This window comes from Phascolarctos cinereus, unplaced genomic scaffold (genome assembly GCF_003287225.1).
Source record: "Phascolarctos cinereus isolate Bilbo 61053 unplaced genomic scaffold, phaCin_HiC Scaffold_3;HRSCAF=262, whole genome shotgun sequence".
Taxonomy (NCBI): domain Eukaryota; kingdom Metazoa; phylum Chordata; class Mammalia; order Diprotodontia; family Phascolarctidae; genus Phascolarctos; species Phascolarctos cinereus.
Window position 1 is genome coordinate 136,231,737 of NW_027555736.1, and position 26,897 is coordinate 136,258,633.

The following is a 26,897-nucleotide window of genomic DNA, read 5'->3' on the forward strand; positions in this document are numbered from 1 at the left end:
TCACTCTCCCCTATCAACCTCTGAAAACCCAGAAAATATCACCCCAGGAAAAAAACCCTGGAACAGCTGAACTAGAAGAAAGACGGGAGCAGCAGTGCAGCAGCCCAGCAAATGGGTCTCCCAGTGCCTCAGCAAAAATGGGAAGGCAGAACTACAAGGGCCCCAGGGATAAGTACCCTGCAGCATTCATCTGAAAGGAGGTGAAGAAAACAACCTAAAGGCTTCCTAAAGCCCCTCTTGCTGATTCCAGCCCAACCAGGTGAGGCCCTGGAACCTCCAACTGTGAAGAAATCCTGAAGCCCAGGTGGTAGAGCAGGCAAACACCAACACCTGGACCTCCCAGTGCCTCAAAGAGGGCAGGGGGAACCATTGGAAACCAGCTTAGAAAACCACCAGGTGCCTTGGCATCCTACCTCAAAGGAATCTCTCAGTACATTAGCAGAAATGAGGGAGACAACACTGCAGGAGGCCCCAGGCAGATAAACACCCTGTAGCACCAATCTAAAATGAGCTGAAGAAAGCTAAAAGAAAGCAAAAACAGATAAACCAGAATTGCCTGAAAGTTCCAGCCTTGCTGATTCCTGCCCAACAAGAGGTAAGCTGCCAGAACCCAACAGCCTGCAGTTGCCAACATAAGAGGCCCCAGAACACAAAGTGAGTGACCAAGACCTAGGCTCCCAACACAAGAAGCTTGGGTCAGTGCCTCTGTTCCCCAGCAGGAGAGCTCAATCTCTTTAAAGGCCAGGGAATAAAGAAACACCATGAGTAAAAAGAAACATACCATAGATTCATATTATGAGAAGAGTGAAGATCAAGACAGAAATTCTGAAGAGGACAACATTGTCAACAAACCCACATGTGCAACATCAAAAGGGAATATGAACTGGTCTGAAGCCCAAAAAGACTTCTTAGAAGAGCTCAAGAAGGATTATAATAGTTAAATGAGAGAGGTAGAAGAGTACTTCAAAAATAAAAATTGGCCAATTGGAAAAAAAATACACTGAAGAAAACAAGTCCCTAAAAACACAATTGGCCAATTGAAGAAGGAAGTACAAAACTAACAAAAGAAAAATCTGTTAAATAGAATTGGACAAATGGAAACTAATGTCTCTATGAGAGAGCAAGAATCAGTCAAACAGAAACAAAAAAATGAAAAAATGAAAAATAGATGAAAAAATACATACATCAGTAAAAACAAACACCCTGGAAAATTGATTCAGGAGAAAGACAATTTAAAAATTATTGGACTACCTGAAAATCATGATGAAAAAAAGAGCCTGGACAGTATCTTTCAGGAAATCATAAAGGAAAACTGCCCTGAAGTCCTAGAACCAGAAGGAAAATAACCATAGAAAGAATCACTCACCACCTGAAAGAGATCCCAAATTGACAACCAAGGAATATAATAGCAAAATTCCAAAATTACCAGATGAAAGAGAAGGTGCTGCAAGCAGCCAGAAAGAAACAATTTAAATGTCATGGAACCACAGTCAGGATTACACAGGACCTTGAAGCTTCTACATTAAAAGACCACAGGGCATGGAACATGATATTCCATAAGGCAAAGGAGCTTGGAATGCAGCCAAGGATCAATTACCCAGCAAAAATGAGCATCATTTTTCAAGGGAGAAGATGGATATTCAATGAAATAGGCGAATTCCAAACTTTCCTGATAAAAAGACCAGAGCTCAACAAAAAATTTGATCTTCAAGTACAGGACTCAAGAAGGACTAAAAAGGTAAATGGGACAGAAAGATACAATATGTTGTTAATAAGGGGGGCTGTTTAAACCCTACAAGGGAATATGACATTTGCAACTCTTGAGAACTGTATTGTTATAACACCATGTTAAAGGAGTATACATAAAGAGGGTGGATATTAGTTGACTTTGATGTAATGATAAAAAAAATCTAATCAAGTGGGTTAAATGGATCCAAATAAGTGGATCAATCTGATCTTAGAAAATGTACTGAGAAAGGAGGAGGCAGAAAAGGGTAAATTACATTACAGGAAAAGACACAAAATCCTATTACATCAGAGGGAAAGAAGGGGGGAGCATTGTTTGAACCTTACTCTCATCAGATTTGGCTCAAGAAGGGCATAACATAATCAGTTAGATATAGAAATCTAACTTGCCCTAGAGGCAGTGGGGGGGAAAAGGGGAAAGAAAAGGGAGGGGGGAAAGAAAGGGAACCAGGGTGGTGGGGGGGAAGAAGGGAGGGAAGAAGCAGTAAGAGTAAAGGGGAAGAAAAGGGAAAGGGATAATAAAAGGGGAGGGACTGAAGGAGGCGTGGTCAAAAGCAAAACACTAGTGAAGGGGGAAAGGAAAAAGGAGAAAGAAAAGCATAAATAGGGGGGAAAGGATGGAGAAAAAGACACAGATAGTAATCATAACTGTGAATGTGAATGGGATGAACTCTCCCATAAAATGGAAAGGATTGCAGAATGGATTAAAAACCATAATCCTACAATATGTTGTTTACAGGAAACACATTTGAAAAAGAGTGACACATACAGGGTAAAGGTAAAAGGCTGGAGCAGAATATATTATGCTTCAGCTGAAGTAAAAAAAGCAGGGGTAGCAATCCTGATCTCAGACAAAGCAAAAGCAAAAATAGATCTAATCAAAAGAGATAAGGAAGGAAACTACATCCTGCTAAAAGGCACCATAGACAATGAAGTAATATCATTACTAAACATATATGCACCAAATGGTATAGCATCCAAATTCTTACAGGACAAGTTCAGGGAGTTACAGGAAGAAATAGACAGCAAAATACTTAGTGGGGGACCTGAACCTCCCCTCTCGCACTAGATAAGTCTAACCACAAAATAAACAAGAAAGAAGTTAAGGAGGTGAATAGAACATTAGAAAAGTTAGGTATGATAGACCTCTGGAGAAAACTGAATGGGGATAGAAAGGAATATACTTTTTTCTCAGTAGTACATGGCACATACACAAAAATTGACCATGTACTAGGGCATAAAAACCTCACAATCCAATGCAGAAAGGCAGAAATATTAAATGCATCCTTTTCAGATCATGACACAATAAAAATTATATGTAATAAAGGGCCATGGAAAGATAGACTAAAAAATAATTGGAAACTAAATAATCTAATCCTAAAAAATGATTGGGTCAAACAACAAATCATAGAAACAATAATTTCATTCAAGAGAATGACAATAATGAGACAACATACCAAAACCTATGGGATGCAGCGAAAGCAGTTCTTAGGGGAAGTTTTATATCTCTAAATGCTTACATAAATAAAATAGAAAAAGAGGAGATTAATGAATTGGGCATACAACTAAAAAAACTAGAAAAAGAACAAATTAAAAATCCTCAACTAAACACCAAATTAGAAATATTGAAAACCAAAGGAAAAATTAATAAAATTGAAATTAAGAAAACTATTGAACTAATAAATAAAACTAAGAGCTGGTTTTATGAAAAAACAATAAAATAGATAAACCTTTGGTTAATTTAATTAAAAAAAGAAAGAAGAAAACCAAATTACTAGTATCAAGAATGAAAAGGGTGAAGCTACCACCAAGGAAGAGGAAATTAAAACAATAATTAGGAATTATTTTGCCCAACTATATGCCAACAAATTTGACAATCTTAGTGAAATGGATACATATTTACAAAAATATAAATTGCCCAGATTAACGAAGAGGAAGTAAAATACTTAAATAACCCCATCTCAGAAAAAGAAATTGAACAAGCCATTGATGAACTCCCTAGGAAAAAATCTCCAGGGCCAGATGGATTTACATGCGAATTCTATCAAACATTTAAAGAACAATTAATTCCAATACTATATAGACTATTTGGGAAAATAGGTGAAGAAGGAGTCTTACCAAATTCTTTTTATGATACAAATATGGTGTTGATACCTAAACCAGGAAGAGTCAAAATAGAGAAAGAAAATTATAGACCAATTTCTCTAATGAATATAGATGCAAAAATTTTAAACAAAATACTAGCAAATAGATTCAGCAACTTATCACAAGAATAATACACTATGACCAGGTAGGATTTATACCAGGAATGCAGGGTTGGTTCAATATTAGGAAAACTATCAGCATCATTGAGCATATCAAACAAAACCAACAGAAACCACATGATCATCTCAATAGATGCAGAAAAAGCTTTTGACAAAATACAACACCCATTCGTATTAAAAACACTAGAAAGCATAGGTATAAATGGAGTCTTCCTTAAAATAATAAATAGCATCTATCTAAAACCTTCAGCAAGAATTATATGTAATGGGGACAGGCTAGAAGCATTTCCAATAAGATCGGGGTGAAACAAGGATGTCCATTATCACCACTGTTATTCAATATTGTACTGGAAATTAGCTTTAGCAATAAGAGAAGAAAAAGAAATTGAAGGCATTAGAATAGGCAAAGAAGAAACAAAGCTATCACTCTTTGCAGATGACATGATGATATACTTAGAGAATCCTAGAGAATCAAGTAAAAAACTGCTTCAAATAATAACAACTTTAGCAAAGTTGCAGACTATAAAATGAACCCACATAAATCATTGGCATTTCTATATATTACCAACAAAGCCCAACAGCAAGAGATAGAAAGAGAAATACCATTTAAACAATATTTAGGAGTCTACCTCCCGAAACAAACCCAGGAACTCTATGAACACAATTACAAAACACTTTTCACACAAATAAAATCAGATCTAAATAATTGGAAAAACATCAGTTGCTCATGGGAAGGGCGAGCTAATACAATAAAAATGACAATCCTACCTAAGCTAATTTACTTATTCAGTGCCATACCAATCAAACTACCAAAAATTATTTTATAGAGTTAGAAAAAATAATAACAAGATTCATTTGGAAAAACAAAAGGTCCAGAATATCAAAGGAACTAACGAAAAGAAATGCAGGGGAAGGTGGCCTAGCAATTATAAAGCAGCAATCATCAAAACTGCTTGGTACTGGCTAAGAAATAGAGTGGTGGATCAGTGGAATAGGTTAAATATGCAAGACACAGTAGTCCATGACTATAGTAATCTATTATTTGATAAACCCAAAGACCCCAGCTTCTGGGATAAGAACCCACTCTTTGAAAAAAACTGCTGGGAAAACTGGAAAAGAGTATGGCAGAAACTAGGCATAGACCCAAATCTCACACCATATACCAAAATAAAGTCAAAATGGGTTCATGACTTAGATATAAAGGCTGATACCATAAGCAAACTGGGAGAACAAGGAATAGTTTACCTATCAGATCTATGGAGAACAGAAGAATTCATGACCAAACAGGAGATAGAGAACATTATGAAAAGCAAAATGGATAATTTTGATTACATTAAATTGAAAAGTTTTTGCACAAACAAAGCCAATGCAACTAAGATTAGAAGGAAGGTAGAAAATTGGGAAAGAATTTTTACAACCAGTCTCTCTGATAAGGCCTCATTTCTAAAATATATAGAGAATTAAGACAAATTTATAAGAACACAAGCCATTCCCCAATTGATAAATGGTCAAAGGATATGAACAGACAGTTCTCAGATGAAGAAATTAAAGCCATCTATAGTCATATGAAAAAATGCTCTAAATCATTATTGATTAGAGAAATGCAAATCAAAACAACTCTGAGGTACCACATCACACCTATCAGATTGGCCAACATGACAAAACAGGAAAATGATAAATGTTGGAGAAGATGTGGGAAAATTGGAACACTAATGCATTGTTGGTGGAGTTGTGAAATGATCCAACCATTTTGGAGAACAATTTGGAACTATGCCAAAGGGCTATAAAAATGTGCATACCCTTTGATCCAGCAATAGCACTTCTAGGGCTATATCCCAAAGAGATCAACAAATGGGAAAAGGACCCACATGTACAAAAATATTCATAGCAGCTCTTTTTGGGGTGGCAAAGAATTGGAAATTGAAAGGATGCCCATCAATTGGGGAATGGCTGAGCAAGTTGTGGTATATGAATGTAATGGAATACTATTGTGCTATAAGAAATGATGAACAGGCTGACTTCAGAAAAACCTGGAAAGACTTGTATGGTCTGATGCTGAGTGAAGTGAGCAGAACCAAGAGACTTTGTACACAATAACAGCGACGTTGTGCGATGACTAATATTGATAAACTTAACCCTTCTTAGCAATACAAGTATTTAAGACATCCCCAGAGGCCTTGTGATGGAAAATGCCATCCACATCCAAAGAAAGAACTATGAAGTTGAATCACTATCATTTTTTTTCTCTTCTGTTGAGTTTTGTTTCCTCTTTCTAATGGTTCCTCCTATTGGTTTTAATTTTTACTTACAACTTCACTAATGTGAAAATATGTTTAATAGGAATGTAAATGTATAGCCTATATGAGATTGTGTGCCATCTTGGGAGGGTGGTGGGGAAGAAGGGGGAGAAAAATTTTCAACTCAAAAGCATATGGAAGTGATTGTTGATAAATGAAAATAAATTTTAAAAGTTTAAATAAATTGCACACAGCTTGAAAAAAGTTATTTTCTTCAGTGTTTTTTATGCCACTTTTATCAAGCTGTTAATTCTCTTTTCATAATTTTCTTGCATTGCTTCCATTTCTTTTAACAATTTTGCCTTTGCTGATCTTATTTAATTTTTAAAAGCTTTTTGTTTTACTGTTTCTATTATTTATTTAGCTTTTCTAAGAATTCTTATTGGGTTTGTGTCCAATCTACATTTTTCTTTCAAGCTTTGATGGTAGATGTTTTCACATTGTTGTCTTTTTCTGAGTTTATAGCTTAGGCTTCCTTGTCACCATAATAGTTTTTTATGGTCAGATTTTGTTGTTGTTTGTTTTGTTGTCAGTGTCCCAAAGTTCAGGCTTTTTCACTCTGCTGTTTTCATAGCTAGTTCTGGAGGCCTGTAAGTTATCAGTGCTTTCAAGCAGTTGTGATTCAGAGAGCAATATCGTTCCCATTCTCCTTATTTTCAGGCATACAGTGAAATAAAGGAACATGCAGCTAGGTGGCACAGTGGGTAAAGTGCTAGGCCTGGAGTCAGAAAGCCTCATCTTTCTGAGTTCAAATCTGGCTTTAGTCTGTTTCTTGTGACTATACCTCCTCTCTTCCTTGAAACTGTGACCTGGGTATCACAATGGCTACAGCTCCAGCCTTTAAGCCAAGAGGACCTAAGTTCAAATCTGGCCTCAGACACTTGACATTTACTAGCTGTTTGATCCTGGACAAGTCACTTAGCCCTGATTGCCTCACCAAAAAAAGAAAGAAAGAAAGAAAAGGAAACTGTGACCTAGAACTAGGGCCCCTACTCCCTTGTGACTGCAAGTGCTCCTCTCTGCTCTGGAACTGGTATTTGGAACTGGTTAATGGGCAATAAGAGTTGCCAAATAGTTCCTGGTACTGTACCTGGTATAAGCACAAGAGTTCTCTGTAATTTCTTTCTGACTAGGTATTCAGTCCCCTTACTGTCTCTTGGTCTCAGCTGGGGATGCCCCCACTGCTGCCTCAGCAGCTGGTGTAGCCACCCACCACTGTGCTCTAGGCCATTCCCCAGCCCAGGGCCACTTATCTCTACTTCTGTTCTTCTAAGTTGTCCTGGTCTGAAAAAAAACAATACCTCCACCTGACTTTGTTGGTTATGCTACTTAGAATTCCATTTAGATGTGTTATTGTAACGTTGTTTAGAGGGGAAAGTAGGGAGTATTCAGCTATAACCTTCCCTTTAGTGTCCCATCACCCCCCTGTAAGTTGAATGCTGCTATTTCTAAAGTTCTATTCCACATGAGCACTCTAGTCTAAAATCTATCTCTTAGTGAGCCTTAATATTTCATAATTTAACATCGCATATTTAATATGAATATACTGCATAATATTGCCAGTGCTTATAGCTGAAGCTTTAAAGTAAATAGAAGGTTTAATTCCAGGTATAAATTTTAAAAGCATTCCCTTCTTTCTTTTATTGAAATGGTTTTTAGGTTTTAGTATAAAGGGCAAAATATGAGGTTTATTCATAGCTTGAATTTTTATTTTCAGGCATATAGTGAAATAAAAGAACATGTAGCTAGGTGGCACAGTGGGTAAAGTGCTATGCCTGGAGCGAGAAAGACTCATCTTTCTAAGTTCAAATCTGGTCTCAGACACATACTAGCTGTGTGACCCTGGACAAGTTTTAACCCTGTTTACCTCAGTTTCCTCATTTGTAAAATGAACTGGAGAAGAAAATGGCAAATAACTGTATCTTTGTCAAGAAAACCCCAAATGGGTCACAAAAAGTCAGAAATGACTGGAAAATGGCTCAATGATAACAATGCCTACAAATCTCTTATCCAGCAAGAGATGGTTAAAAAGAAATTCAGAAGGAGTCAATAGTTATGCAAATTCATTTTAAGAAATGTTTATTAAGCACCTCCAACACATTGTACTAGATACTAAAAATGTATTTGCTTTTTAATCATGGGTTTAGGAACCTTTATTGGTGGTTGTTGTTGTTGTTTAGAAATTAGCATAAATAAGGGCAATTTTAATATCATTGTAAGGAGTGTAAGCTCCTTATGGGCATTGATCATATATTATTTAACTTAATCCCCTTAAATGCCTAAAGGGCTTTGCATAACCAAGCGTCTTTATAAAAGTTTATTGAATGAGTAAATAAGTTGGGTCAGGGAAAAAACATTAAATAAACTTACATATAGAAATACATGGCACATGGCTAAAAGAAAAGACAAATTTGAGGGCATATAGTGCTCAGTGATAATGTACAAATATCAGTGATGAACTAGTTATATTATATTTCATCTCTTTGTGCTCTCATTTTCAAGAGTTAGGAAGCTAAGGAATAGGCTTATTATTCAAGTTACAACTTTGAAAAGTCAAAGATCTCTCTGTGTTTGAACATTCATTATAATAAAACTCAGGTTTTATGAAACAAAGCATTTTCTAAGCCATTTTACTTTGATTTTCATTTCAAGACCCTGTGGCTGACTCAAGGAATTTTTTAATATATTTTTTGGAAATTAGAGGTTACTAAGTTTTACATAAAATTCAGTGAAAAATGTTGAACAATTTGGTGAAGTTACTTGAAAAGCTTTTTCAAGGATAGTTATTCTTCATTTTCTGACTTTGTAAGAGATCTTACAAAATCAAGGCCTTCCAAGGCATTAATGTGAAAGTCTTTCTTAGTTCAAAGTTCTAAGATCAAGTAGCTCCTGTTTATCTGTACATTTATGGGCCTATTTGTTAGGTTTACGTAACAATTTTCTTCCAAAAAGTTCAGGATTTAAATAGTGAGCATTCTAAACGCAGAAAATAGTAAGAGAAAAAATAAGAGAGGAAAAAAGCAGCATGAAAGAATGACAAAAAGGAAATGCTAAAAATAAAATTGTGGCACACTTGATAAATATATTCATAATTTATTGTTGTTGTTTAGTCATGTCTGACTCTTCATGACCCCATGGACCTTAGCTTTCCATGGGATTTTCTTGGCACATGTACTAGAGTGCTTTGGTCTTCCTTTCTCTAGTGGATCCAGTGAATCCTTTTGTTTTGCAGCCAGGGATTAAGTGACTTTCCTGTTTACACACCTGGGAAGTGTCTGAGTCTGGATTTGAACTCAGGTCTTCCTGACTCCAAGCTCAGTGCTCTTTCTACTGAGCCAGCCACCAGCTGCCTCTTATTCATAATAACTTTAAAAAATAAGCTTTAATAAAGATAGTTATATTAATATAAATAATTCATGCATGATGGTTCAGCTGATTTAGAAAGGCTTTGAGTAAGGGCACTGAGACTGACAAATATGTTCAGTTTTGAGAGGCAATGTGGTATGGTGAAAAGTATGCTGGTTTTGGAATCAGGACCTGAATTTTAAATTCAGTCTCTTGCTCTATGTGACCCTGGGCAAGTGATTTAACTTATATGTACCTCAGTTTCCTCATTTACAAAACAAAGGCATTGGACTAGATGGCCCCTAAGATGCCTTCCAGGTCTACTTCTTGGATATTAGAATCAGCCTCCAAAATATTTGTCACTAGAAGTTTGGCCACTAAGTAATAATTTCTCTTCTTTTCTTTCTTCTATAATATTTATATGTAAAATGCATAAAAAAATCAAAGCTATTAATTCTTATTCTTTAGCTGTAGATTAAATGGCCAAAAAGAGTTCACAACTTTTTAGTTCTTAGAATGTTTACACACATTAATTTTACTCTTTACCCAGTGACCCATAAGTTGATGTATTCCAGAAAGAACTGAACCATGTTTATTTTGATATTATTTCCATGACAATGAAAATTAAGTCATGAAGAAGCTGCAGCTAAATAGAAGGACAACTCACAAGTTCTTGAGGAAGAGACCAAAAAAGTTGGTAAAGGCAACAAAGATCCCAAAGATAAGAAGAAATCTGATTGGTAATTGCATCTTGCAACATTCTCAAGATCACGAAGAGGCTACCACAAAAATAACTAGTACCTCCATCTGTTACAGAGAATGAAGCAGACAAATTCTATGAAGAACTTGACAAGATCCTCCACTAAATTAACATATACCTTGATATTCTGTGACTTTAGTACAAAGAATGGGACAGAAATCCATTATGTTGAAAATAAAAATTATCATTCATTATAATATCAATCATTATCAGTTCATTATCAAGAAATGAGACTGAAGGATGAAGATAGCTCAGAAAACTCATACTTTTATGTTATGAATACTTTTGTCTGGAAGAGGATCAGAAAATGCTGGATGTGGCAACATTTAACAGGAAGGAAAGAAAAAAGAAAAGGAAAACAAAGGAAAGGAATTCACTATTTTTTAATGAACAGGAAATATGCAGTTATAGATATAGAACCAACTATTAGTTATTCATGAGTTCCTCTGAATAAACAAGTCATGAGCTGTCCAAAATGAGCTTTTAACATTAAGTAAATACCAAATTTTTTTAAAAAGGAATAAAGATGAGGATAAGGCATCAAATGTAATTATAGTATTTTCAACACAACCAGTTTAAATTATTGACTTTCAGATTAAGAACAGATGAAAACAGTCACCACAGCAAGGAAGCCAAAGGAGTCCAAAAACTTCCTATATTAGTACATATTTGATCACCTTGTGAAGCACAGTGACATGAAAGCCAAGCGTTCATTATACAAACTAATTTCCAGAAAGAGATTGACATAAAATTATAAGCAGTGTTATCACAAAACAACATAAAGTAGCTGAAGGGGCAAAAAATAACCTGTCCTTTAGAGAGTACTGTAAACATCTCAGCTTCACAATATCATCCTGGAGAGACTACTGGAAACTAAAATTAGCACAATAAATAGATATTAAATATGTCAGATTTTCTAGCATTTTTATAGTGGCCTGTTTTATAGTGGTAGCAATAATGGAATCATCATATTTGAACTCTATGCAATAGTACTCCATGTACTATGTAAAGAGTAAAATGATAAGATAAAGTTCACATGATTACTTAGCTAATGGAATATAGTAGGAAGAAATCAGTGCTGGAGTAGTATGACTTTAAAAGCAAGTAAGTGTTGGTATCCACTGTTTTATAAAAATGAAAGATTCTAAAAGAATGAAGGAAGCTCATAGATGGTGCTTCTTTACCAAAACCAAAAAAGGGAAAGGATAGAGGATAAGAGGAATTTTAGGGTGGTAACCCATTCTCCATGAGAGTAGGATTCCAAACTACTAGCCCTCCTCCCCCATTAAATTCCTCTGTGTCATTTCTTCCTCTTGCACCTCATTTATGTATGATTATTACTCTTTTTACCTTTTCTTAGAAGGTTTACTATTTAGTATCACATCATACTCAGCTCTACTCTAATCTTTCATTCAAACTTCCTAATTACTAATAATAGTCTTAGATGTGCAATTTACATTTCCTTATATAAAAAGTAAAGTCTGTCCTTTTTGAGTACCTTGATGTTTAACTTATATTTCTCTTAGATCTTGTATGTCAAATTTTCTATTGATTTCAGGTCTTTTTGCAACAAAATCCTGGAAGTCTGCCAATTCGTTGAATATCCTTTTTTTTTGTTCAGGATTATACTTAACTTTACTGGATATGATATTTTCAGCTGCAACCCCAGTTTTTTTGCTCTTTGATATATAGTGCTTCAAGACCTGTGGTGTTTTGGTGCTAGGTTTTGTGTGATTCTAATTGTGGTTCCACCATATTTAAATTGTTTTTTTTTCCTTTTTGCTCTTAATATTTTATCCTTAAGCTTTCAGAATATAGCTATGATATTCCTGTAGGTTTTCCTCATAGGATCTCTTTGAAGTAGTGATCAGTATATTTTTTCACTTTCTACTTTCCCCTAGTTCTAACACTTAAGGACAATTTTCTTTAATTATTTTTGAATTATTGTATCAACAGTGGTTTTTTTATCATAGCTCTCAAGTAGTCAAATTATTCTTATGTTTTCTCTTCTTGATCTGTTCTCCAGATCAATTGTTGTTCTTATGAGATGTTTTACTTTCTCTTCTGTTTTTCCATTCTTTATATTTTGTTATTTCTTGGTCTCTTATAACTTCACTGGCTTCCCCTTGCCTAATTCTAATTTTCAAGGAATCATTGTCTTCCTTAAGATTCTGAATCTCCTTTTCTTCAGTCTCTCATTTGATTTTTAAAGTCTTTTTAAGGTTCTTCTAGGAATTTTTTTGGCCAGGTGACTATTTGACATTCTTTGAGGTAGGAGAGGCTTCTTTGCATCAATTTCTTCCTCTGAAGATGAATCTAAGTCTTCTCTATTCCTTTAGTAACTTTCTGTGGTTCGATTCTTTCTCCTGTGCCTGTTCATTTTTTTTTAAATTTATAGCAGCTTATTTATTGTGTCATCTCTAGTCCTGGGGCATTGGGGATGGTGTCTCTGGTGTCAGATACTTCTTCAGTTTTCCCCTCTGTCCTGATACTGAGCAGTCCTGTAAGTGCACACAGCTAGCAGTGTCCCCACTCCACTGCTTCTGCACTCATTGGGCGTGTGCTGGTTTCTTCTTGTCCAGGGCCACATGTTGGCAGCACAGTTGGGCCTGGTGTCCCTTATCAGCAAAGGTTCTCTCAATCTTCCCTGCCCGGAAGCCTAACTCCTCACACTGTCCAGAAGCTGAAAATTCCTGTGGCTAGGGCAGAGGCTACCTCTCAACCCAGCTAGCCGCAGGGCTTGCCACTTGCAGTTTTAGCAGAATTAGCCTGGAGGTGTTTACACCTTACAGGGACCAAACCAAGGATTTTCTCCAATTATCCCAGGAGGTCCACAGTTCTGCCCTACCTTTTGTTTATTTTTACTGCTCTACATTTGCCCTGAGGTGCTATTTTATCTTTTTTGTGGAGGAAATCTGGAGAGCTTAGTGTTTACAGACTTCCTCTGCCATCTTCCAGAATCCTCCTGAAAGATCTTACTAATGTTAATCTGTATGTAATATCAACTCCATATTCTATATAACTAGGTAAATGAATCTTAAGCTTGGCATCTACTTGTTAATAGTTATATGGTCATGTTTAGGATTAGGTCCTTAAAGAACCTCATTTCTTCAAGATGATATGAGGAATAGATATAGATATTCCTGAAGAAGATGGGATAAGCTAAAGATATGAAGTTTTTAAAAAGTTAATGGAGGACTAAACTTTAAGAAAGCAACAGTTTTAGACTATTAGAAATCTAGGACCTAGAATATATATTCATTTGGCTTCCACATGTATGTAATGGGAAATACAGATTTGAGTATATTTTGATAATAAGTTCTCAAAATTAGACTAAGTTCTTCACATATAAAATTGTGTTATACTTATGAAGGATTTTAAATCAAGTCTTTCCCCAACCTATTTTGAAGTATCTATATGTTACTATTAAAGGACAGGAGGGCACATTTTCTCAGTCAGATCCTCTTTCTTCAGCGTGTGGATAACATCGTCCATATCAGATAGAGTTTAGGTAAAGATAGAAAGAGCAAATTGTATGAAGAAAACTGAAATTCTCTGATGTTTCAGATGAATTATGTGTTCTGAACTTGTTCTTATAGCTGTGTTATTATTAGGGTTAGAGCCATGGATTTTGAATTCCTGCTGCATGAACAAATTACCAGAAAACCAATCTGATTAGATTTTGTCATGGCTTACTAAATTATGTAAAGTTTTATCACTAGCAGGACTTAGCATTACATAAAGAATTTCTGTGAGTACTAGAGATGATCAAGGAAATGCCTCTACAGACCTACCCTGTTCTATACCTAGGTGTTTGAGAGATACACAGGCAGTGCTTACAAGACTTCTGAAGTTCGTGGATGCTGCAAAAGGACTTGACACCCCTAAAGCTACTGCTATATTGAGTTTCTTTATTCACTTATTGTAACTTTGCTTGTAATGTTAGTTGTATGTGTGCTATGGACCTGTTATCTATTCTCTAAGCTGCTTATCATTTCTGCTTGGAGTGATGCTACTGTAAGAACTGAGGCCCTTGTACTATACTTTTGTCTGTCATGGTTTGCCCATGGTGTCAATGCTGATGCCCTTCATGAGGTCTCTAGCTACCTTTCCTGTTAAGAGCCTTATGGAAGGAAACTGTGATAAAAGTGGTGTGGAAGTGGGAGTCCTACCATTTGAACATCCTCAGAGTGACTACATTGAACTGCTGAAATCTATGGGTTACAGATACATTTTGAGGTGCAGAACTTTCTTGGCTAAAGTATCTGCTTGTGGGTTTTCTGTTGTGTGTCTTAATAGGGATTGTGTGCTATTTATGTTTACAGTAACTTCTTTGATGCAAAGAAATGATCTCCAAGCCAGCTCCCACCCTTATAGACAACAGAGATTAATTGGAATGTTGCAGTTGAGGACAGAGGACTAATATAAGCCTAATAGTGGAGCTGTGCCACGTGTATGGTTAGCACCATAGGGAGGAATTATTAATTTGGGCTGAGTCATTGACCCCATTCTTTCTAGTATTTCTTTTCTTCCTGGTATGGAGAGGTGTCAGTCATTCTGTGTCATATATTTTTCATCCCATCCCTTTGTCCTTTGCAGTACTTGCCAGTTAGCATGAAGACACATGTGATTTCATCCCATCCGCCTTACCTCTAATCTTATTTCAGTATATTTCTTTATGATGTGGCAATGGGGGAGGAGCTGAGACACAATGGTTCATCCCCTTTTGGAAATGTATATGCTTCTATTACAAAAAGTTGTCTTTAAAGCAATTTCCATTTTGAATCCTAGGTTGACCCTTGTGACTAACCTTCCCCCCCCAAATGTGTTTCTGCCTGGTGTTTTTAATACATTTCTTTGTACTTTTCATAAGAAAGAATGTAAGTTTAGCCATGGATAGAATGGAGAGGGGAAAGACTAGATACAGGGACAAAAATTAGGAAACAATCACAGTAGGCAAGGTAAGCAGTGATGAGAACATAAATTAGGATAGTGGCTTTATGAGTTGGGAAAAAGAGATGTCGTTTAAGTAGAATCAATAGTACCTAGAAATTGTTTGGATAGTGGGGAGTGCTGAGAAAAAGGAGGAAAGGTTGTAGATGTGGGTGACAGGAAAAAGAATGGTACCTAAGTGTAATTCTAACTTGTATTTATTCTTGTTACATTTCAACTTATTAGATTCAACCCAATGCTCTAACTTAGCATGATTTTTTTAACTTTTGATTCTGTCATCTTGTTTATTAGCTACCCCTCCCAGCTTTGTGGCATCTGCACATTTTATGAGCACACCAATTGTACTTTTATCCAAATCATTTTTTAAATTATTAAACATCACATTTGAAGTAACTTAATAAATTCAAGTATCTTGGAACAATATGCTTCCCAACCATTCTAGTTGAGTTATTGTAATACTTTCCTAAGTTGCTATATTGACATACTTAGAAATTTATCTATATTTGGAACAAGGAACAGAGATTATGTGGAAGCATATTCTTGCTCAGATTCCCTGAAAAAATCTGGTGTCTTTACCCCTCTCAGATGTGCCAGTGCCATTACCATAGCACTAAATGTCTTCAGTAACCTTTTTTTTTTCCAGGTGCACAATTGCCTTGATTTCTAGGTCTTTGACGTTTCATAGTTTCCCATACTCCCTGGACAGATATCTCAACTTCCCCTCCATTGACAGACTTCTTTTCTTCTGGGATGGTTTAGAAGGAAACTTAATGCTTAATAATAGTGATAACAGCACTTATATAAATGCTTTTAGACATACTAATTGCTTTACATATATTATCTCATTTGATCCTCCCAACAAATTTGTTAAGTAGGTGCTTGTATTAACTCTATTTTATAGATGAAGAAACTGAGTTTGGGGAGGTTATCTTGTTCAGGTTTACACAGCAAAGCATCTAAGGCAGGAGTCAAAGTCAAGTTTTCCTGCCTTTAGGTCCAACAATCTATCCACTGCCACCACCTAGTTAGTTAATGATTTTGATGTTGGGAATGGTGAGTTTGACTTGCTAATCCAGGTGGAAGAAGGACAAAATTAGCTAGATTATGTTTAAAAGTAGCTCTAAGTCTTCCTAGGAGCTGGATCCCAGAAACTACTGAATGAATAGCCTTTCCCCTTCCTAGGGTAGTGTCGATTCATCACACACATGGCTTCTGGAAGTTGGATGTATGACCTAGGCTTCCAGGTACATCATGATATAACCATTTATTAGCAGAGGCAAATGTTGCCCTGAGATGGTAGATTGTCATCTTTTTAGTTGGTCACAGGTTAAGGGGAACTTGGATTAAGTGGGCACTCCAGCTAGCATAAGGAACCCAGTTGGGCAGGTATAAGGTACCTTGTCCTTATTAAAGGACAAACATATTCCTGTGTCCAGCACAGCATGGTATTATAACCCTGATGTCTATAATAGCAAGGGGCACATTCTCCAACCTCTTATGTTCTTGCTATAATTTCAACCTAGTTGTTTAGCATGTGTCTAACGGGTGCTAATATGCCTGCACACCAGCTATATGTAGTTGGGAAACATCAGCAAAGATCCTTCATTATTTCTGATCCCAAATGGGAGAACCTCTGATCAACCAGTCCAGTGTTGTAGAGATCTCAGCCTAATTTAGAATTATTACCTCCACCCAGGAATTGGAGCAGATGAAGATTTTCCCTATCCCATCCCCCAAGTTTCTCTCATATGCCAGTCATGCAGTCTGGAGCTCAGCCTCCTGGGAGAACTTGCTAATTAGTCAGCAGCTAACTCCATTAATCAATAGTTAGATAGCTATTATATGTGATGAGAATAATATTATTTTTTAAGTAATGAAAAAAAACTGAAGATTATAACTCCTTTGTTCAGGCTCAGTATATTAAAGTATTTTAAACTCCAGATATTAGAGTTTCTTTCTTCTTTTTTATGTTTTATAAATTTCGGTTTAGTAAAATTGAAAGGAAATTCTTTTTTTTAAATAAAAATTAATATAACTAAACTTATTGCTACATATTAAAATTAGAATTTATTAATTTAATTCTATTTAGTGTGTATATATAGCTGCAAACACCAGGAGATTGGAAAGATAAATAGTTTTTAAATGGGACAGATGGGCACATTCCATTAAGGCTCTGAAACATGTATGAGACAGCAGTATCCCAACTCTCCCCAGACTTAATTTATCCTAGCCTTGCTCTTCAGTTCCATTTGTCCCTGTAGGATTGTATCCGAGTTTAGGGAATCTAGTATGGTTTGCTACCCTCTGGATTTTTTCACTAGCACTTCAATCATGTTGCTACCAACTAGATCCATCATTGTTCCTTATTCTGCCATGCCCAGGTTGCTATCCTCCTTCTTCATTTTTTTAAGGTCTTTGTTTTGGTTCTCACTGCACCTTGAATTTTTGCCCAATTACATATAGCTTTTTGGCTCAACCTCCTACCATACTGCCTTCTTAGTGATGTCAGCTGCCATGTGCACTGGTTAGTTTGTGGAAGGCAATCAGGTAAGCAAAGGACAGCTCTGGTTTTCTGTTTGTGTATATACATCTCCTCACTACTTTCACACAGACCAATGTATTCTTAGTATAAATGCTTTAAAAATATAAGTGAAAATTTACTGTGTTTTCATTTGTGGAACTATTCACTGTGATTCCCACTAACCTAATTCTAAAAATTCTCCTAGACTTTTTGTAAATCAGGATGTCTAGGTAATAGAGCTAATTAATAATGTTTCCAAATTTTTTTCTGAAAATTAATCATAAATTCATAGAAATTATAAATGGAAAAATTATTGGTTTTATCCTAGGAGTTAGAGAATTCTTTCATATGATATCCTATATTTTACATAACAAATCTACTTTAGAAAGTCTCTTCTCTTTTCCTAAATAACATTAGAAAATAAGAGTTTTTCTTTCATTCTAATAAAAATCATTGAACCTTATAATATTTTATGCTGATTTCAAGTATTGCTTTATAAATGGTCTTTTATCATTTTCAGATATTATAGTTCATGTTTTTAAAAATCATTTTTACTAAACCAACTTGTGCTTGTTTAAGTGACATGAAATGTGTCTACTAATGAGTTCTTCTTATATTACACCTAGGGAATGTTACTTGCAACACCCAAAAATATCATGCCTAGACTCCACTCTTCCTGGTATTGCTTTTTCATTGTAGAAATGTCTTGATGGAAGTCTTCTCTATGCCCATCATTTATATCTCCTAGGTTTTCTGGGAAGTTTAAAAACTTTGGAAGTGGCTTGTTACATGCCTTCTATTGAATCATTAAAACTTTTTGGTAATTTTATGCTTTCTAGTTTTCAGATGTTTTGGGTCACTTTCACAAATTACTTCCTTGAAATTCTTCCCACTTAATTTTGCAGCCTGCCATTGATCTATTAGACCTTCTCTTGTTGACTTTTTAAAAAAAATATATATTTACTTGGAAATCTCCTCCCTCTTTGAATATTCTCCCACTCTTCCAGGTGTCAGTTGGCCCTGGGGTTTTAATTCTCACCCCTTCCCAAGACAGGTAGATTTTTCAAGCACCAAATTTTCCAGCCCTCATCCAGTGTAAAGCCCTAATTTCCTCAAACCAACCATTTCTCTTTACTTTTAGGAGCTTTTATCAGTGGACCCCCTCTCACATTCTAAGTAAAGCTTCCTTCTTTCCCCACTCTTCTTCACCTATTCTTCTTTAGGCTCTCATCTTTCTGAGGCCACTTATGTTACCTTCCCCTCATTGCTAGCTCTTGATTTGACCTATGTACATCACTTACTCCTCTCTATCCCTTTCTTCCCTTCCCCACTTTTTATGTACTATTCCTTATTATAATGTAACTCCACAAAAAAAGCATTCACTGTCCTTAATACACCCTCTCCATCTCTTCATTGTTACCTCTACCAGCTTTCTGCATCCTATCCTTTCACCTCTATTGCCTGCTACATTCATTCATTCCTGCATTTCTGTTGTTTGGGGTGTTTGGGAGTCAAACAATATCTTTAGTTCTGTTTTTCTTTCTAAAAATGTTTAAATTCTTCTTTATTATTGAATGTCTACCTTTTCCCTATATAGTTTAGCTCAGATTTGCTGGATAGGTCACCCTGGACTATATCCTGAACTCCATTGCTCCTCAGGATACATTATTCCATTCCTGCCTCCTTTTCTAATGGATGTAGGATAGTCTTGAATGTTCTTTGCTTTGTATTTTAAGGTGTTTCTCCAGATTCCTTGCAGAACTTGTTTCTGAATTGAATTGTTAAATTTAACCACTGTGTGTCCTGGAGTGTACCCCCTTGCATTTTGTTTTGTTTTTTTCTGGGGTCTGTGGCTTCCTTCAATTGGAATTTCATTTCTGAAGCTCAGATGTTTTAGGCAGTTCTTTTCTCAGGAAGCTTTTTCTTTCATTATGTTAATATTTCCTCAGTTCTCTGGCCCAGCACCAGCAGTTCAAAACCTGTTTTCCCCAGCACCAAAATTTCAAGCTTTGCAGCACTGATGTTTCTGGGCTGTAACCCCCAGAAAGCTTTTGCTCCTGAAAAGTTGTGGCCAGGCTGGCTGTTGAGGCCCAAGCAAGATTCTATAGCTTGGAGCTGGGGTCTCCAGAGCACTGTAAAGAGGGGGTTGAGACTAAGATGCAGGAGCAGGTTTTGATTAAGCCAGTGTCATGTCCTTGGGTCTGCTAGTGTATGTCACTGCCAGTAGCATGGACAGTAGGGAAGGGGTGCTGAGAGACTATTCAGTGAGCTTCAGTTCTTTACGGTTTTTTTTAAGGGGGAAGAGACTACCTTCTTTTGGATTTTGATGTCCTAAACCATGAAGGCAGCTGAAGTTGCTTTATTTTTGACACATTTTCTGTTTTGGAGAAGTTTGAGAGGTTGTGGGGATTGAAGAAAATGCCTTGTTTGCCATCTTGCTGCTCATGTAACCTAGTCAATAATTTCTTAATTAGAGAAGCAAAATATTTCCTTAGAGTTATAAAAGTTAGCTCACCACATATATAACAAAAACTATTTACTCAATTAGCAAACTTAGTAGGCGTACTGAGAATATAAATAATATACACTTGGGTAATAAACACAAACATCTACAGAATACAAAATGTTAACAAACAGGATTAAAACAAGGCACTATGCTAAGTTAGTGCTTGTGATTTAAAGACAAAAATGAAACAATAATGATTTTTATTGATGGTCATACAAGTAACAAGACACAGTTACTTATAAAAAATTTCATTGCATGAGTGAACATGTGTGAACATGATCCAGACTTACTTTTCCCATGGGAAAGGCCCTGAGGCCACAGGTTCCCAGATTTGTTCTTTGAAGTTTGGATTGAGTCAAAGGGCCACTCTTGAGGACCTAAAGGGTTACATGTGGCCTCGAGGCTGCAGGTTCCCCACCTCTGGATGGAGTTTGAACAGAGGAGGATTCATCTGAATCCATGAAGGTCCAAAGATATTCACCGTAGAATGCTAGATCTATCTATCTGACACTATTCTTTTTTAGGTTTTTAGAATCTACAACCTCTCTTCCATTATGGTTCATTCCCACTTTACCTATAGGCCATAGGAATTCCTGTCTTATCTAGAAATTCACTAGTTCTTCATTCATAGATTCTGGAAGTTTGTTTTCCCTGTCCTGAATATTTACAAGATGTAATTTTTCTAGGCTACTATGTCAAACAATTCCTTCTTGAATGCTGCCAAATATATAATGAGTTATATCACTGAAAATTTCTTGTTTGAGGCTCAATGAATTATATTACATATTATATAGTATGTTAATTATATCACTCTTTTATGATAATCATTTTAGATTATATATTTTGTTATAAATGGCTTCTAAAGTTTGAAATTCCATATATGTGTTAGGTTTACTTAGAATGACAGATAGTAACTAAGGTGAATTTAAGCTTATTTTTTTAAGACAGTTTATTTCAGAAACATGAACAAAAAAGTCCTATTGATCACTATTAAGATACAGAAAGAAGACTGTGCAATAATGGGTATCATATGAACATTTTGAAAAAAAGATATTTAATTTATTAAATCTCACATGTATTCTGAGTTTCTAACATAGTGAACTGCATATCATAAATTCATCTCCCTGGTATTAAAGAGATTGTAACTCATTTTCATCTATCCCCAAAATCTCCCCTTCCCAAACTCCTCATTAATATGGAGGGTACTACCATTCTCCTAGTCTCACAACCCAGATGTCATCCTCAATATCTTGTTCTAACTTACCCAATATATCCAACTTGTTGTCAAATTTTATTATTTCTCTCTCTACAACAACCTCTCCTTTACTTCTCTCTATTCACGCAGCTACTTAGACTAAGCTCTCATCACCTGTTTCCTGGTCTATTGCAATAGTCTTATAATTGGTCTCCCTGCCTCAAGTCTTTCCCCATTCCAATGCACCCTCCACTCAGATGCCAAAGTGCTAAAGCACAGCTTTGATAATGTTACCCACCTAGTCAATAAACTCCAGCTGCTCTCTATTACTTTCAGCATCACATATAAAATCATCTGTCTGGTATTTAAAGTTTTTAACAACCTGGCACCTTCCTACCTCTCCAGTATTATACTTTATTCCCATCCATGGATTCTCTAATCCTACCATGCTGGCCTGTTTACTGTTCCTCACTCACGTGACTTCATCTCTCATTTGAATTTGTGCCTTGCTTTTGCTACCCCTCATGCTTGCATTGTTCACCTTTCTTACCTCCAGCTCCTTGCTTCCTTCACCTAAAGCCCACCTTCTGATGGAAGCCTTTTCCTTGCCTGCCACCCACCAAGCATCTTGGGTCTTCTTTCCAAGATTACCTTCAATTTAAACTGTATAGATTTTTTGTGTGTATATAGTTGCTTACATGCTGTCTCCCCCATCTTCCCCATTAGCATGTGAGCCCCTTGAGAGAAAGAACAATTTTCCTCCTTTCTTTGTAACTGCAGTATATAATACAGTGCATGTCACATAGTAAAGTGCTTAATTAAATACTTGTTGACTGACTAAGTAGTGTGGTATAATGGGTAGAGAATTGGTCTTGGAGTAATTTATATTTATATAGAATTAGATTAATATTTATAGTGAATATTTATAGTTAGTTTAAATGTTACTGAATTTGAAGCAGTTTCATTGACTTATGTTTGTTTTCCTTGAAAGAGGTAACCTGAATAATTAATTATGAAACAAATAAACATTTAAAGAACATTAGTTGACAGCTAATACATTTTAAACTTAAAGTGACAAGGGAAAAAAATGGACTATGAAGCATATTATCTAAGCATAAAGGATATTTCCTTGGGTTGGAAACAATTTTTAAATGCATTTGCATCAATCAGTAAAATATGTTCATTTATTTGTTTTTACTCTAATATCCTTCTTAAAATGTGATACCTGGTGCTTTAATACTGTCATCTTTTCTTGGCATCTCAGTGTATTTATTAAAATGTTATTTCTTTCTTAGGTTATCATTTCCATTTTTCCTTATCTACACCCTCCCTCCAGTTACTATCAGTTGCTTAAAATATTTAAGTTATGATTATAGATGAAATATTTATTTTCTCCTCATTTTCCTCATTTAATGTGATTTCATTTCTTTGCTAACCTTTGCTTTCTACACTTTAGCTTATTTAATCTTCATCTTCTTTTCAACAATTCATCTCATAAGTAGTATAATATCCCTTATATTAGTTTCCTCATTTATGAAGAGTATTTTAAAAACAGTATATCTTTTTATGTTTTCCCTTATTTTCTAACCTTATTTTTCATTGTGCTTGTCAATAGAAACAGTTTGGCTCTGCTAATTATACAAAAGAAACTTGGTGATATTTTTACCTTTAATTAATAGTGCTTGTTGATCTCCCAGGTAAAATTAAAATGGGAAAGATTGAAATCTTGCTTTGATTATAACTTTTTTGTGCTCTTTTCTTTAGATAAAATTTGACAGCGTCGAAGTCTGTGTTTGCTGTGAAATGCGACATCAGTCATCAGGCTGCAGCAATCTTGGTGAAACCCTGAAACTGAACCCACTTCAGGAGGATTGTAATGCTGTGAGACTGACTTTAAAGGTGAGGATGATTGGGCTCTTTGGTTCACTGCTTTGGATCCAGTCTGTCACAAACATTTAAAGGAATTATTAAACTACACGTTTCTTTTTTTCTAGTTTATTCATCAGTGTAGGTCAAAAGCAAGAGGGGAAAATAATTCTGACATTTAATAAGTAGTAACAATGTCAATTACAAACATTTTCATAGTTACTGTTTGCCATATTTCATTTTACTTTTTATTAAAGTGAAAAGAGATTCTGCTACTTTATTTTGCTGCTTCTGTAATATACAAAATAGGGAACTAAAAGTTGAGAACATCCTCTAAATACCATTTAGTCATGAAGTTCACTACTTCCAGACATATCTGCTACTATACAATCCTGGACAGATGGTTAATTTTTTTTAAATATTCAAAGAAATAGATATCCCATCTCTCAGTAGTTTTTTCCAGTGTATAGCAACTGATTAAAGAAAATTGGCTAGAACAATTGTTTTAATTACTCCCTTTCTTTTTCTTTCAACTGCATAAAAGAGGCAGTTGAGGTAGTTTTTATGAATTTTGGGTTGCTAAAAATATATGTAAGAATAAGAAGTTTTTAAGAAAAGAATTAAAGATCATTTCTCTCCTATTTTCCATGGATGCAACTGTTTTGAAAGTTGATATTTATGACTGAAAGAAGACAATTTGCAATATATGGTAATGATTCTTATTTGTTGGTTTTCAGGATATTTTTTAAAAGTTTCATTTCTTATAAGAATGTTTATAATATTCAAAGTCAAACTAAGATTTTTTCAAATATAAATTATATAATTGTGCTTATGTTTGATATAATCTCAGATAATTAACATTATGCATTAATTTAAAATGACTGAAATATATAGAAAAAATTATCAAAATGTTGCTACTTAGATATCAGATCCCATTTCTTTGGCCAAAGTTGGCAAGATCTTTGCCTTTTGACTTTGTTCACGAAGAGAAAGATGTCTGATGAGGCAAATGAACAAATTATAGCTAATCAGGGCAGCAACTGTCACTGAGGGTGTTCACTTTCTCTAATTATGATTAGTAATTGCTATCTGTTTTTGTAAAGAGAGAACAGCTGTGGTAAGAACACATAGCTTTATTCTTTACTGAATATTTTAGTGGAAACAGGATTTTAAAAAGATTAAAAAGTATCTCTTTTCCCTCCATCTCCAATCCCCTTACCTTATTCTTCCTCTATCATTCTTTCCATTTGCTAATGTCGATACCAGAAGAAACAGGAAAAAGGTTATTGAATGCATTTTACCACCTCACAAAGATTAAAATAAAATGGAATTTTTACAAAGAACTAGAAAGAAGCTTCCCCTTACTCTACTCCATCTTAAGTTATAACATACTCATCTGAAAAGTGAATTTTGAAGGAAATTTGAGTGTTATAGCCTCTTTACAGAGTTCAATCAAGTCCTGGACCTTGTATCTGAAGAGTATTTTAGTACTCTAAAGTTCAGGAAAGAATTCTTAGTTGTTTGAAGAAAGGCAGTTAGTATTTATATCATATTTGGGCCTGATTATAGTTAGCTACCTACCTATAGATAAAGAATCTAGAAAATATAGTAAGGGAAGTAATTTACCTTCATATGGTACCAAATAAAGCAATGTTTGTATGATTCATGAACTTTTGATAAATCATACTGAAATAAATGAATTTGATGAATCATATAATAGCAGTTGGAGGTATTTCATTATTACAGGGAACTTGCTGAAGAGAGAGCATCCTCTACAAAAGCAGATCAGCATCTTCTGTACAACTGATATTGCACTTGCCTAGGACACTGAGGAGTTAAATGACCTAACTAGGGTCACATACCCAGTATATATCAGAGGCAAGACTTGAATATGGATCTTACTGACTCTGAGAGCAGCTCTCTTTCCATGCCCTCAGCTGCCTCATTTGTGGCAGATATGAATCATTGTGTTGTCAATATTTTGTAGGAAAAGAAATTTTCAAGTTTTCTATTTTATGACTAATGTACCTTCCTCACGAGCATATTAATGTATCAGACTGATTTGTATAAAGGACTGCAACATTTGATGACTTTCAGTGAATGGTTGGATAATCCTCCAATTTCTAAATGAAAGTCAAGTATATACTATATGCATTCTTTCCCTTATAAGTTGGTACATTTGTCACCTAACATTTTTCTCACTGGTTTTCCTTTAACCCTTTCATATGTGTTTCTGTAATCTCTGGAAAGAATAATAATTTGTATTGAATCTATGATTTCTGTTAAGATATGTTTATATTGAATGAAGATTTATCTATATTATTTCACATTGAAATTTTTGCAGATAGGTTTAGTGATGTACATTAATATTTAAAGATTGTATCCTCTGATACTAAATAAATATTTGTCTAATTATATAAATAACTAACATTTATATAGCACTTTGAAGTTTATGAAGTGCTTAACATATACAATCTCATTTGATTCTAATAACCCTTCAAAGAAGTTCTGTTATTATTTTTTCACTTTGCAAATTCTTTGTGATCATATTAAACATATTTCCACTTTAGTCATATTGTGAAAGAAGAATCAGAACTAAAAGGAAAAACCATGAGACAAAAAAACAAGAACAACAGAAAAAAAAAGAGAAAATAGTATGCTTCATCTGCATTCAGACTCCATAATTCTTTCTCTGTATGTGGATAGCATCATGAGTCTTTTGAAATTGTCTTAGATCATTGTGTTGCTCAGAAGAACTAAGTCTAACAAGTCAGTCATCACACAATGTTGCTATTAATTGTGTATAGTGTTCCTGATTCTGCTCACTTCACTCAGTATCAATTTATGCAAATCTTTCCAGGTTTTTCTGAAGTCCACCTACTCACCATTTCTCATGGAACAATAGGTTTTCATTACATTCATTACCACAACTTGTTTAGTCATTCCCCAATTGATGCGTATAACAAGTGCTATTATGATCCTTATTTTACAGATGAGAAAACTGATGCCAAGAGAGGTTAAATGACTTGCCCAGTGTCCCATGAATAGTAACTAAGTAAGAAGTTAAACTCATATCTTCCTGGCTACCTGTCAGTCACTGTTATATCATGTATGCTTTAAACTGCTACATCTGCTACATCATGATGGCTTTAAACTCCCTCCATGTTATATTTCAATATTAGAATTATCCAATTGATGTCTAAACTGAAATCTAGACAAATATGTTCTTTATTCCCCCTTGATTAAATTAAACCTAATTAAGTTATCCTTGGAATGTTTGTGACTACAGAAAATCTATATAAACATATTTAATTATAATAAACTACTTCCACTAAAGTACTATATGGACAATTCATTATTGTATAAAGGACATGTTGGTATCTCAAATATTAGATTTGGAAATCAAAAGTTCTAAAAGCTTCTACTATGCTAGAAAACTTTGTG

General features: G+C 35.1%; 1 protein-coding gene across 1 annotated transcript in view; it reads left to right on the top strand.

Moving 5' to 3' along the window:
- ENTREP2 (endosomal transmembrane epsin interactor 2) overlaps positions 1-26,897 on the top strand; it is a 534,833-nt gene that overhangs the window by 375,156 nt on the left and 132,780 nt on the right. The window contains exon 4 of the mRNA XM_078151179.1: positions 23,352-23,486. Coding sequence (XP_078007305.1) covers positions 23,352-23,486 — 135 coding nt within the window. The remainder of the gene's footprint in view (positions 1-23,351; positions 23,487-26,897) is intronic.